The sequence below is a fragment of the Talpa occidentalis genome, unplaced genomic scaffold (genome assembly GCF_014898055.3).
Source record: "Talpa occidentalis isolate TD23 unplaced genomic scaffold, MPIMG_talOcc4v2.1 talOcc4.6, whole genome shotgun sequence".
In the NCBI taxonomy this organism is placed as follows: domain Eukaryota; kingdom Metazoa; phylum Chordata; class Mammalia; order Eulipotyphla; family Talpidae; genus Talpa; species Talpa occidentalis.
The window spans coordinates 133,515,465-133,528,396 of NW_023604972.1; the positions used below are offsets into that span (position 1 = coordinate 133,515,465).

The 12,932-nt window shown below is 47.7% G+C and overlaps 1 protein-coding gene across 1 annotated transcript in view; it reads left to right on the forward strand.

Annotated features, from left to right (window-relative positions):
- ANKH (ANKH inorganic pyrophosphate transport regulator) overlaps positions 1 to 12,932 on the forward strand; it is a 117,329-nt gene that overhangs the window by 72,465 nt on the left and 31,932 nt on the right. The window contains exons 2-3 of the mRNA XM_037529170.2: positions 2,987 to 3,203; positions 12,732 to 12,850. Of these exons, the coding sequence (XP_037385067.1) occupies positions 2,987 to 3,203; positions 12,732 to 12,850 (336 nt within the window). The remainder of the gene's footprint in view (positions 1 to 2,986; positions 3,204 to 12,731; positions 12,851 to 12,932) is intronic.

The following is a 12,932-nucleotide window of genomic DNA, read 5'->3' on the forward strand; positions in this document are numbered from 1 at the left end:
GCTTTCAAGGGTCTATTCTGTGCCAGTTGCTGCTTAGTACTATGATCACCAGCTGTGTCTGATCCACGATGGATCAGACATTTCAGGGGGAGTAAGTGCCCAGGCTGCTGAGTTAGTGATGGAACAGGTGCATCTCAAGGCTCGTGGCTACCCCAGCGCCCCTTCCTCATCATACCATGACTGCTGAGCTCGTAGAGTTTTCACACTCAGTCTTCCCGCGCCTGCCTTCTCACCTGCTCAACGCTGGATTTGGGATTCAGTCAGCAAACAATCAGTGCAGTGGCTGCCCCAGGCAGAGCGCGACTCTCTAGAGCCAGACTAGGTAAAGCTTTGCCATCTGGGCACAGAGAGAGCATGACCCTACATGATTAGGGTCCCATATACTTTTCAGGCATCCTGAATCATACATTTCATTTCAATTGGAACAAATTTTAGCAATAAAACTGCAAACAGCTTGCAGCCATCGATTTGGGTGAGGATGAGTAAGAGAAGACCGCACGCTCCTCTGCTCTCGGTGTCTGGAGAGCTGTCCCTGGGCCTGAGTCAGGGTCTCTGGGAGCAGAGGCTGTTGGGGAATTCCCGTGCACACGGCTGACTGGGTGAGCACTCTGGGCAGGAGAGAAGGGGAAGCAGTGGTGGGGGGCAGCTAAGGATGTGGTCTCCCCTGTTCCTGATTGCCTCAGGAGCCCTGAAACATGAATCTCAAATGGAGCGGTCCATTTGAGGCAGGGGAGCCCATCTCTTATCCCCCCATGTCAGCCAGGCATCGCTGCTACCTGGGGCCAGGTATGCTCAACTAAGCCAAAGTGACTGTGGCAATTTTCCCGGAGAAGGAGGCAGCTTGGAGCATTAGTGGCCACTTTCATACCTGGGGATGGATGCCTGCCCAGCAGGGGTGGGGGTTGGGGGCGGGGGGTGGGGGGTGTGAAGGCGGGGCGGGGGGGCTGCTATCATCTGATAGCATCTGATAGCATCCACTCCAGGAATTGGAAAGGAAATTAATTTGGAAAAATGATCAAGTGGGAGGGTTTGACACCTGGAGGAGCCTGCTGACTAGCTGCGCCCACCAAGCACAGGGATATCAGCAGGGAGCACCCTGGTTCTTATTTTGCTTTTGGGGGTTACGCTATTAAATCAGCTTTGGTAGAAGGCACATTTGTTTTTAAGGAAGGTGGTACACCCTGCAAAGACCAAGAAGGTTCTTATGGAAATTTTTAAGTTGTAACTGGAAAAAAAGAAAAGGGAATTAGAGATATAATTGGAAAACAATGATCAGAAACTAGCTTATATAATAAGGCTTGTCAGGTTTTTATGAGATCACGTATATAAATAAGCTTTTCAGCTTTGGCAGAAGAATGAGGCTGAATTTGTACAACTATCCTACACTTTTAGTCTAGATTCTTCTAACATCATTTTATACAGTGGTATTTCCCGGTAAATGTGTTTTGTTGTTAGCAACGCCTTGCAGAGAGTGCTCGGCTGTCCGATGGTGGATGTGTGTCGTCACACATTTGTCAAAACCCGTAGAAAGTACGACATGAAGCGTGTACCTGACGCAGGCTGGGGACCTGGGGATGTTCATCGGTTGTCACATGAGCGCTCGGCGCGGGGTGTTGATGGTTGGGTGCTGTGCATGTTGGGGTGCAGGGTGTATGGCAACGCTCTGTACTTTCTGTTCCATTTGCTGTAAACTAAAAAATGCACAAGAAACAAAGGCTATTTTTAAAAGTATTTAACTGCACAGAACCCTGAGTTTTTTGCTTAGTCAGTTGTCTGTTCCCGAAGACAGAGGCTATGTATGGTCTGGTGACATTTTTTCAGTCAAGTTCCCCACCCCCATTCTCACTATCTCCTGTGTAATTTATCTGTCTAGTAGGTGGGATTGCTGGGAAATAACCATCCTAACAAGGCCGCCAGTACCTCAGCGGAACATGGGCTAAAATTAGAATATTCTACGTATGCATCTTCTTGAGGAAGTGTTATGCAAAAGGAGAGAATTGGATCGCAGGGTTTTGGGGGCTGTTTTTTTATTCTTTCTTCAACTGTGTCTGCAGAGCCCAGGAATATATCTCCCGTTCAAATACAGCAAGAGTCAGATGAATTGCATCCATTGATGGAATAATAAGTTTCTTTATTATATTTTTCTCAATAGAAACTCACTCTACGGAGACCTACATAATACGTACTCAGTATTTCAGATTATGTGTGTGGGCGCAGTTGTACATGCGCGCACGCATGCACGCACACGCACGTGCACACACACACACACACACACACACACACACTCTAAAAGAAAAAGGAGAGCCTCCCCGGTGGCTCAGTGGTTGAGCACTGGGTTGCGAAGCTGCCTGCGGCCTCTGCAGCGCCGGTTCGATCCCCGGCTGCTCCACCGCCACCGGAGGAGGGTCCCACATGGCACGCAGACCTCTCCTGCCGCCCGCTGCTCCCCTCAACAGTGTACTTCGGTCCTTCTGCCTGCTCTGCTCCCCGCTCTGGCTCTGGTGAATTCTCTCACCCTCCCGCGCTTCTGACTGTACCCAGTGATTGTATAAATAAATAAATAAATCTTTAAAAAAAAAAAAAAAGAAAAAGGAAACCCTCACCCTCCCCATCTAAAGTGACTGACTCATTTCCAGAATGCCCTTTGCAATTAAGTAGTTGCAGCTTACAAATACATTTAACATGTTAAGTGTGTGACCAGAACTTCTGAGAATTATTTTCTGATACTACCAGAACATACTTGTTGGATTTTTTTTTTTTAACTTTAACCCCAATGGACAGGGATCCCCCCCACAAGAAGGTATTGCAAACTGAGCTAATATGGATAAAAATGAAAACTAATAACCTTTATCGAATTCCAGCGAGACCCGTCCTATAAACTGCTTAGCGTTTCTATAGAAACACGATCTGCTGAGTTTTATTTAGAAGTGTGAGCCCCCAGAGACCAGGCAACTTCTCACCGTGTCTGTTGTCTGCCCCCTTCCAGGCCTTGAACCGGGGCATCGCTGCTGTCAAGGAAGATGCCGTGGAGATGCTGGCCAGCTACGGGCTGGCGTACTCCCTGATGAAGTTCTTCACCGGGCCCATGAGTGACTTTAAAAATGTGGGCCTGGTGTTTGTGAACAGCAAGCGAGACAGGACCAAAGCCGTCCTGTGCATGGTGGTGGCTGGAGCCATCGCTGCCATTTTCCACACCTTGATAGGTAAGCATCGCTGTGTTAAGTGATTTCTTCAGTAACGATTAAGTATTTATTATGAGGCTCTCGGGGCATGAAAGGAAGGGACTTAGTGTAAGAAAAAAAGATGGGTTTTCTCTGGGAAGGTGGTGGTTTTGTTTCACTGTTTCCCGAAGAGGCACTGGCATCCTTCAGGTGATGGGCTCGAGGACCAGCTAAGGTCTGCAGAATGGCTGGTGCCTGTGTTAGACACTCCCTGTTATACAGGATCACTCCAGAATAAAAACAGCACAGTTTTATAGAGTGAATTATTAACTACAGTGAGAACAAATCACAAATTGTTTAGGCTTTAAGGTTAATTTATTTTGGGGTCTCATGACTCTGTTTCATTCAAAAAGAAGACTAAATACTCTTTGTAGAACGTTCTTCTCCTGAAACAATAGGAAAGTTCTGTCCTGCCTGCAGTGAGGAGTCTACACCCCATTCAGAAGCACATTGTCAGCCTCTGCTGACTTCTGAGTGGGGCCGAAACCCCCAGGGCATGAGTTCAGAACTTGTTGGCTTTAAAACAACTTCACTTGTATGGTGTAAAATTGAATGGCACGTCTGTAGAGCGTGGTTGCAATAGAATGACACTTCATAACCCATTTTCTACCTGTGTAAAGCTGGCACTGGTTCTTTGAGAACCACAAATGCCAAACTGATGGGGTGAGGCCTTTGTGGTTTTCCTTTTTAATGCAGCAAAGAATTGTGTGCTGAGAACAGTGTGAAGAGAGCTTCTACTCACAGGCCAGATGTCCAGCCAAGGGGTTGACACTGGTCATTTCATGTGGCTGAGAACTTCAGGGATAGAGAGCAGAGGCCTTGCTTTCCCTTATTTTATGCCCTGAATAATTATTAGTCGACTGAGTTTCAAGAAAAATTTCTGCAACTAGAGTCTATCTGGACCATTTTCAAAGATGGATTTGAGAAAATTCAAATATTGATTTGAGAAAATTCCATACTAGGTCTACAGTTTTTGCCTGAAAAGGTAAATTAGTTCTCTTTTGCTGCTTGTCTTTTTATTTGGACTTCTAGGTAAATCTAATTTGGCATCGTCAAATGAAGCTTGGGATGATTACTAGCTGTCAGTAGTTAAGAGAAAAGCTGAGTGTACTGTGTGACTGCAACTGCTATAAGAAACTTGCAGGCATTGAAATAAAAGTCAACCTTTCTGCCTAAGTTAAATCTAAGTTTTCTGATTTTGAAATGGAATTGTAAAATCTTAAATCTAAGTCAAAATATAATCCTTAACATTTTTTATCACTTTCGGCATTTTTACAATTATGTATTTTGTCTTCTACCAAACAGCTGCTTTCTACAGTTGCCGAGAAAGCACAGAGCACTTTCTCTCCAACACTGAAGACTAGATTTTACCGATTTGCCTTCTATTACTCTACCGACCTCTGTGCACTTTTCTGCCCAAGTCTTCAGTCACTCTTTTTTTTTTTTTTAAGATGTATTTATTTATGCATACAAGAACTGGAGTACAGGTCAGAGGTGTGGGAGGGTGAGAGGATTCACCAGAGACAGAGTGGGGAGCAGAACAGATAGATCTACTGAAATACACTGCTGAGGGGAGCAGCGGGTGAGTCAGGAGAGGTACCATGTGGGTAGCTCCCTGGCCAGGGATCGAACTCATGCTTTGCTGTCATCTGCACCAGCCTCTTTGGCTCTCCTTCCTTCCTCCTTCCTTCTTAGCAACCTGTGAATTTCCTGTACTCACACCTTGCCCACTCTTCCTAATCTTGACCTCCAGGGCAGATAGGATGTTGTTCTCTGGCCTGCACTCACCATCAGGAACCTGCACTCACCCGCCCCCAGCACACACACAGTTTCTACTTTATGTATCACCAACACTAGACACTTAAACTCATTTTCACATCTTTCATGCTAAAAACAGCTACTTACATTACTGCTTTAATAGTCAGCTCTGGGATAGCGATCCTTGTAACAGGGAGCGACGTAAATCAAAGAAAAATGCAGAGACTCCCAGTATATTTGACTAAGAAGCCACTGGTGTGCTCTCGGGCCGTCTTCCCCATTATAGTTCTTTGGACTGATAAGGAAATGAGTCTGTATCCCCCGCACGATCAGCTCCCGGGGGGCTACGGCAGACACGAGCTGTGTGTATTATAAATTCACCGTGTTCAGCTCAGAATAGAAGCAGGAACCAGAGACCCCAAGGCTTGCACCTTAATTTCTCTGTATTCCTTTGTTCAGGCAAAACTAGTCTAATTGCCTCACACTTTCCGTTTAAGTGCTGTTTCCCCAGAGCCTTCATGAATTTCTTTCTTTTATCAAGGTCTTCTAACTTCTTGATGGCATTTAGAGACTGGCACGTGGGAATAGGGGAGGAAGAGGTTCTTCCTTTTCGGGCTTGGTTCTAAGCAGGGGGTCCCCTCTTCTCTGCCGCTGAAAGCGAGAGTTTCTTTCAGCTCAACAGGCTCTAATGTTCCCCTTTCTCTTTGATACAAGAGGAAGTCGAGAATTTGCCCCATTGCTCTAAATTCCTATTTTGCTATGGTCAGAACCACTTCCAAGGGGTGACGTTTGCCTGTTACATTTCTGTTCATTCCATCCAGCATCAGGCGCCTGGTTTTAACCACATCTACGTTCTATCAGCTTCAAGTCCAGCTCTTCTTCCCTTTTTGCTTTATTTCCTAGTTTCCCTTTTATTTGCTTTGTTCTTTAAGATACTAGTTACTTGTCCCAACACGATGCCCTCTGCTTATTTAAGGAATGTATTTCTCTTTCTAGATATTATCAAACACTGATAAAATGGATCTGTTTTCCCTTAAGATGTTAATACAGATGCTAACTCTAAAAAGATACGCCACTCATATGCTCAGGGATGATCTTCCTGCTTTGAATGTTCTTTGACTAAAGAAGAGTAAGAATTGTCCTTTGTTTCACTCGCTTTTAAAATAATTAAGCCCCCAGCTATATAATTTGATTGATCAGCAAAAATTTTTATTGGACAAATAGCGTGGGCATGCCATTCCAGGCCCCGATGGTCAAAAATTGATCCGTGAATTGATCCCAGAGCTGAGATAGGAACTAAAGCCGCTGGGAGAACATACACTGTTGTCCTGAGTGGCTGGAGTGGGTGGGGGTATGTGTGCTCGGCACCAGTTTCTAGAAGGACACCAGCAAGAGCTCTTTTCAGCCCATAAAAGAAGTGAACCCAGGTCAAAGTGAAGGGAGTGAAAACCTTCTGGTCGACTTGACAGAGCAGAGTCACAGAGAGAAAACAGAGGAGCAGGAGCGTGAGGGGATGGAGCTGCAGGAGGCACTTGCGGCCGCAGGTTACGTATGGGGTGGGGGGATTGAAGGGAGAACGAGACCATTGAGTGTCACAGGTTCGAGGGTGGACGCCTTGTGCCCGAGACCAGGGCGAGCCCAAGGAGGACGGAGACACTCCACCCTTTTCAGTGTCTACCGACGAGCCCCACAGCTGCACCGGAGTCCCTCGGACATCCTTTGTCAGTGGTGGGGAGTTTGGTGACCCCTCGGGGACACCCATATCGAATAAATTAGATTTATGCTAGTGTTCAGGTAAGTGTGTTAATGCAACTTCAGCTGAGAATGGTCTCCTGGTTGATTTGCATATTGGTGACCTCATGGTCTCTAAAAAAAATGTACATTTAGAGAAGTTAGATGCACTTGATCTTTCTATATAATCTCCTTGGTTATGGCTTTGGGTCTTGACTAGATACTCTAGGCTTTTTTCAGCGATTGTGGATTCCATGATCACCTTCTCTGTCATCTTTCCAATGGACACCCCACGTTTTTCAGTATCTAATCATGTACCAACCCTTAGAGCATCTACTTCCATTTCCAATGTGAGCATCTCCAGCCTTGAAAACCCAGTTTCAGGTGGAGTCCTTACCTGCACTGAGCTGGTGCCATTTCACTGGGCCCTGAGTAACAGGGCACAGGGGTATGTTCAGAGTCGGCACAGGTCCAAGAGCCCAAAGAGCTCTCTTGCTGCATCATCCACTGTTGACTGTGGTGCCCCCAAGAAAGACATTTGCTTTGTCCTTTTCATCACGTTTGCTTCTCATTCTGCTGCACTTGCCTGCCCCTGAGAGATCTGCATGGGGTTGTGAGTTTTCCTGGATTGGGCTGGGGTGTCTCTTGCTAACCACCCGGTGCTTCCCACCAATGCTTGGTGGGGATTTGTGAGGTCAAGATGGTTGCAGAAAATGTACCAAACCACTATGTGCTACCCCAAAACTTTATGCATTAACTCAAGGAGGAGACACTTGGCATGGTGTTGGACTCAGACATGAAGCCTTAGAAGATTCCCTGGCCCAAAAGTTCATGTGTGCTGCATGCATAACGAGAGTCTGGTTCTGGATCCCCAAATTGCAAGCCTTGGGGTATTTCCGGTGTTTTGCTATGGCCTTTGCTGGGTAGCCAACAGTGCGTGTGCCTTTCCTAAGCCTAACTCTAGGGAGGACTCTTGTGAAGGGTTCATCTGTGACACCATTTTAAAAACAGACTTTTGCTCACCTACAATGAACTTCAGCTTCTCTGTTCCCTTGTCAACAAACATGTCTACTATTCCTGGGTTCTAAACCCATCTGATAAAGAATTGGTACAATTCAATATCACTAAAACCAACAAGGGGCTAAGAAGGAGCAGATGGTTTTTGTGTAGGCTCACAACATATAATTAGGTAACAAGCCACCCCAATATTCAGTGACTCCAAAAGCAAGCATTTGCTCTGTGGACTCCAAACCACAGTCCTTTGGACGTGGCCATTCTTGTGCCTGTGTGGTCAGATGAGAGTCATAAGGAAGCTCTGCTGCTGGTCTCTGGGGGACTCCCTGAGGGGCTGTCAGCTAACTGGAGGCCGGTCTAGCTGGCTTCTCTTGTTCTCCACCAGCATACCCTGGACTGGGGTAGAGGTGATGGCAGTGCTCCAAGTGAGGACAGAGGCACACGGGCCTCTGGAGGCCAAGGTCAGCAGCAGGACTGTCAGTGCATACCACTATCCAGGACAAGTCACAGGTCAGCCCAGGTCCAAGGCCAAGGCTAGGGGTAGACTCCAACTTTTAACAGGCGCTGTCACTGGATCACCTTGCAGAGTAGCGACACAGAGAGAAAGAAGAATTCAGAACATTTTTGCAATCGGTCTACCCTAGTCACTTCATTGGGGGATTTCAGGTTCTTGCTTTGATCACATCGATATGTACGGAACGTTTCGCACAGGACAAACACTGAGTTAAATCCTGGGAATGCAGACACAAATAAATCATGTTCTCTAGAAAGAAGCAGAGAGCGTGCTATAAATTATGCTGAACCCCACTCTACTGAGTGTTGAGACCAATCAGACAGAATTTATGTTCTTGCATTTGCCTCTCCTGCTGACCTGTCCACTGTGTGTGGGGGGTTATGACAGCTCTCCCCGCTCCGCCCCGCCCCACCTCTTCCAGATGATTGCAGAGGAGAGCTGTGTGTCCCCGCCCTCAATCGGGAAACTGGCCCCTGCACAGCTGGGTCACTTGGCTCAGCGCCTGCTACGCACAAGCCATTCAGCCATATTTGTTGAGGTGATTTAAATGTGGCCTCTCAGCCACACCAACACCACACTTTGGAAGTGACACCATAGAAACAGAGAGGTGAAGCTGCCCGCCCGGGAGAGGTCTAGTAAACAGCACCGTGGCCCAGTCGGTAGTACTTTGAGACTTTTAAACATGGGACCTTGGGAATCTGAGCTAGAATAAGGGGTCTCCTTAGACCACAGAGTAATGGTTACCAGAGGGGAGGGGGCGGGAGGGAATGGGTAGCAGGTGAGAACATGTACTCCTGGCACCTGTACAGTGTTGGGAATTAGTGTGACCTCATTAATTAATTAATTGAAAGATAAAGAATAAGCGTTCTTCAGTTTGCCCCTTGGCAATGCATATATTATCTTGTTAGTAAAATGGAAGGAGTCCTTTTCTCTCAGTTCCCTTGGGGAAAAATACAGCTGTGTAATAAGTATGAAATGTAAACATATTTTAAATATATGTTAAATATATAAACGTGTCTATATACGTGTATTTGAAATATATTACTATTTCATGGCACTTCAACTTCTGGACGAGCGTGTTTGAGAAGCGCTGAATCTGGAGGGGTCCATCACCCCGTTGGGCTGAGGGGCATTGGACATCCTCCCTCTGCCTCCTTGCGTGTGTGGAGTCAAAGCTGTTCACCTGCAGAGTCAGTCAGAGCAGAGCTGCCTCGTGAATTCTGCTTCCCTCTGTTCAAAACCTTGCTTGAGTTTCATGTGGAGCTCTGCCCCGGTGAGGAGCACGAGCTGCTTCAGAGCAGGCTCATCAGGCAGTTTCTAGGAGCTGGACATTATGATGCTGTCAAGGCAGCGGCCTGGTGACGATGGACTCCAGAGTCCTTGGAACCAAGGACCGCCAAGCCCACAGCTCCGGCCAGAAACTGCCCCGGGCAGGGGAGCGGAGGGAGTGTGGGTCAAACCAGCTGCTGGGGTTTCAGGCTCCCAGCTCACAAGGTGGAAACCGCCTTCCTGGCTCTAATCACACTGACCACGTTGGGAAGGAAGAAAAAGGAGGAGAAAAGGATTTTCTTGGCCTCCAATTTTTTCCTCTAACCGCTGGAAGAGGGCAAGAAGTAAACAGAAGCTCAGCAGCTTTGGACCCGCAGGCGCGAGTGCCCTGGAGCCTGGGGTGCCTGGAGCCTCGGGGAGCTGAGGCTGAAAACAGCAGGTGGGGGCGGGCGCGGGCGGGGCCGGGAGAGGCGGAGGGTGACACCTGCTGGCCGAGCCAGGAAGCTGGGCTGCGCGCGCCCCCCAGAAACCCCGCGGGCCACTTGCCATGTTTCCTCTTCCTTCCGCTGCACCAAGGCTCAGTGTTATATGCTTGCGTTAAAATGGTCTGATAAGTGCATCGGCTGAGGGTAGCAGAGCTTATTGATCGCCACCCTCCCAGGCCCAAGCCAAGCGCACGCCCTGCACGCAGCGGCTCCTGTCTCACTCCCCATTTTTCCTGCCTTCCCCCATGCCTGTCAGGAAAAGACCCCCCCTCCTTGCTCAGCAGCTGCTTGTCTGCGTTTGCTGGAGCTGTGCTAACAAAGTCCCTCAGGTTGAGGGGCTCAAACAACAGAAATGAGTTGTTTCCAGTAACGCAGCCTGGAGGTCCAAGGTACAGGTGTGCAGCAGGCTGCCTCCCTCGGAAGCCTGAGGGAGCATCCTCCAGCCTCCCCTCTGCTCTGGGTGGCCCTCTGAGGTGCTCTGTGGCGGGCAGAGGCATCACCCCATCTCTGCCTACAGGTCCACATAAGGTTCCCCTGGTGTCCCAGCCACACAGGTCCTCCAGCGGGCCTCATTCTAACTGGGTGTGTCTGCAGTGACCCTGTGCCAGATAAGGGCATATTCCGAGGGACGTGGGCTAGGATTCAACATAGGACTTCTGAGGGGACACCCTCCAAGCCCTCACCCCGCCCTCTGGATCTCAGCCTCCCAAGCCCCGGCTTTGGCCACGCGCTGGCGCGTACTGTCCGCGCTAACCTTTATCAGGGAATTTCGCCCAGGAGCTATTCATAGCCAGCTGGGCTCCTGCACTTGGCATCGCCTGGTTCTACTTACCCAGCAGGGCTGCCTCCCCCATTGCCAGTGGCCTCTGCCAGCGAGGGGACAGGGGTGTGGGTAGGCAGGACCATCTCCTTGCAGCTCCCATCCCTGTGAACGTTTCAGGGATGAATAAAGACAAGGCACAAATAAATAAGCAGCACCTACGAGACTTTGAGATGAAATTTCTAAGGTTCAGCCCCCAAATTGCTGGCCTCTCCTCCGGTTTCCTGTAGCTCACGCGGGAATGCACTTCTTACCTGGCACCCCAGGCAGCCTGGGCTCTGCCTGCCTGCCTCCAGGGTCAGCTCAAGCCTTCCACACCACCCTCATGTGTGCCCTCTGGCCAGACAGACACTGCTACTGCCTCCTGCCTGCCTGTCCCCTACCTCAGCCCACCTCTGGTCTCTTCTCTCCTTCCACCTGGGAAGCCCTCCCTCCAGGATTTCTCTTCTTGCTGCCTCAGTGGCTGCCCTGGCCCCACCACGGTCCACACCTGGCACCTTTGCACCCCTGGCAGCTCACCTGTCGCCCTTCACCTCTGTCCCTCCTTGGAGGACCTGGACCCCAGCGCTTGCCTCTGCCAACCCCTGTCAGATGTCTCCAGATGTCTTAGCCATTGCAGGCCCTGCTCCTGAAACCTCTCACTGGCATCTGCCCCTGCTGGGGTGCCCATCTGTGCCTTTATATGTCCCTGATAACATCCCAAAGACCTCATTTAATCCAAACCCCCAGAGTTCAAGTCTCATCCCCACAAAGGATCGAGGGTTATTTCTTCTTAAAGGTTAGTGTGGTAAAAAGTCCCTCCAGGCATTGAAATGGTTATTATTATTATCATCATCATCATCACTATTATTTCACTTTCAAAGCTGCTCCTGTAGTTGTGAAGTACGTTCATATTGCTATTCGTAAAAGAATGAGCACAGCAAGGACATTCCGATTAAGACACCGTGTAAAACAATGAAGATGATTATTTCTCTGTGTACACTAAACATGTATCAGTGAGATGGAAAATAACTTAATATTTTATTTAATCTCTGCTAATGATATCTCAAGGAGCTACAGAAGGAAGACCTCTTCCTTGTTTCATTTATACCTATTCCCACCAGTGCATTTTCAGCCTGTATTGATGAAGCATCACTCTGTTCTGGTCACACACTGTCTGGCCATGAATATCTGACGTTGGAGGCACTTGGGAATCAACATAGAGATTCCATTTTTTCCATTGGCCAGGACTGTATTCAAAGTTGCCACCTTCCTTGCAGAGAATGAAACTCAAGGACTAGCAAGAGGTGAAAAGCCAGCTGTAAACCTTTATTGAAAAGGCAGAGTAAGTTCTAGGAATTTTCTCTGGGTAAAAAATTAGGAATATGTGCAAACATTTAGCTTCAAACATGTCAAACAAGCATTCTTCGGTGATATCAGAACACTGGCAACAACCTAAATGTATTAATACAAAAATGGGAAAATGAATAAGCTGATATTAAGTAAACCCACAAAAAGAAATTCAGTGCAACCATTAAAATATAGAAGCTTTTCATGGAGAGTTCATGCTCCACAAAAGAGTGTTGTTATATATGCGCGCGCGTGTGTGTGTGTGTGTGTGTCAGAGAGAGAGAAGGGAGAGAATGATCCTATTTTTATGTCACACACACATGCATATACACACACACACACACACACACACACACACACACATGCACATAAAAGGACCGGGAAATTGGAACCAGAGTGTTACCTGTGCCCTCCTCTGGATGGAGGGAGAAGACTGTAGATGATTTTCTTCTATTTGGTCATCTAAATTTTCTCATTTTTCCTATAAAAATGAAAATCATATTTAGAATTGTTCTTAAACTTTTGAGACAAAAAGTGTATTTATACACTTTCTCTAAATAACACCATGTCTGTGTCTTGGTCCTCTGCAGCGTATAGTGACTTAGGTTACTACATTATCAATAAGCTGCACCACGTGGATGAGTCGGTGGGGAGCAAAACGAGAAGGGCCTTCCTGTATCTTGCTGCCTTCCCTTTTATGGATGCGATGGTGAGTTGGGACAACTGAAGACCGCTGGCTGGCACTTTTTGAAAAAATTATGATTCAATATACACAATATGAAATTTACTAT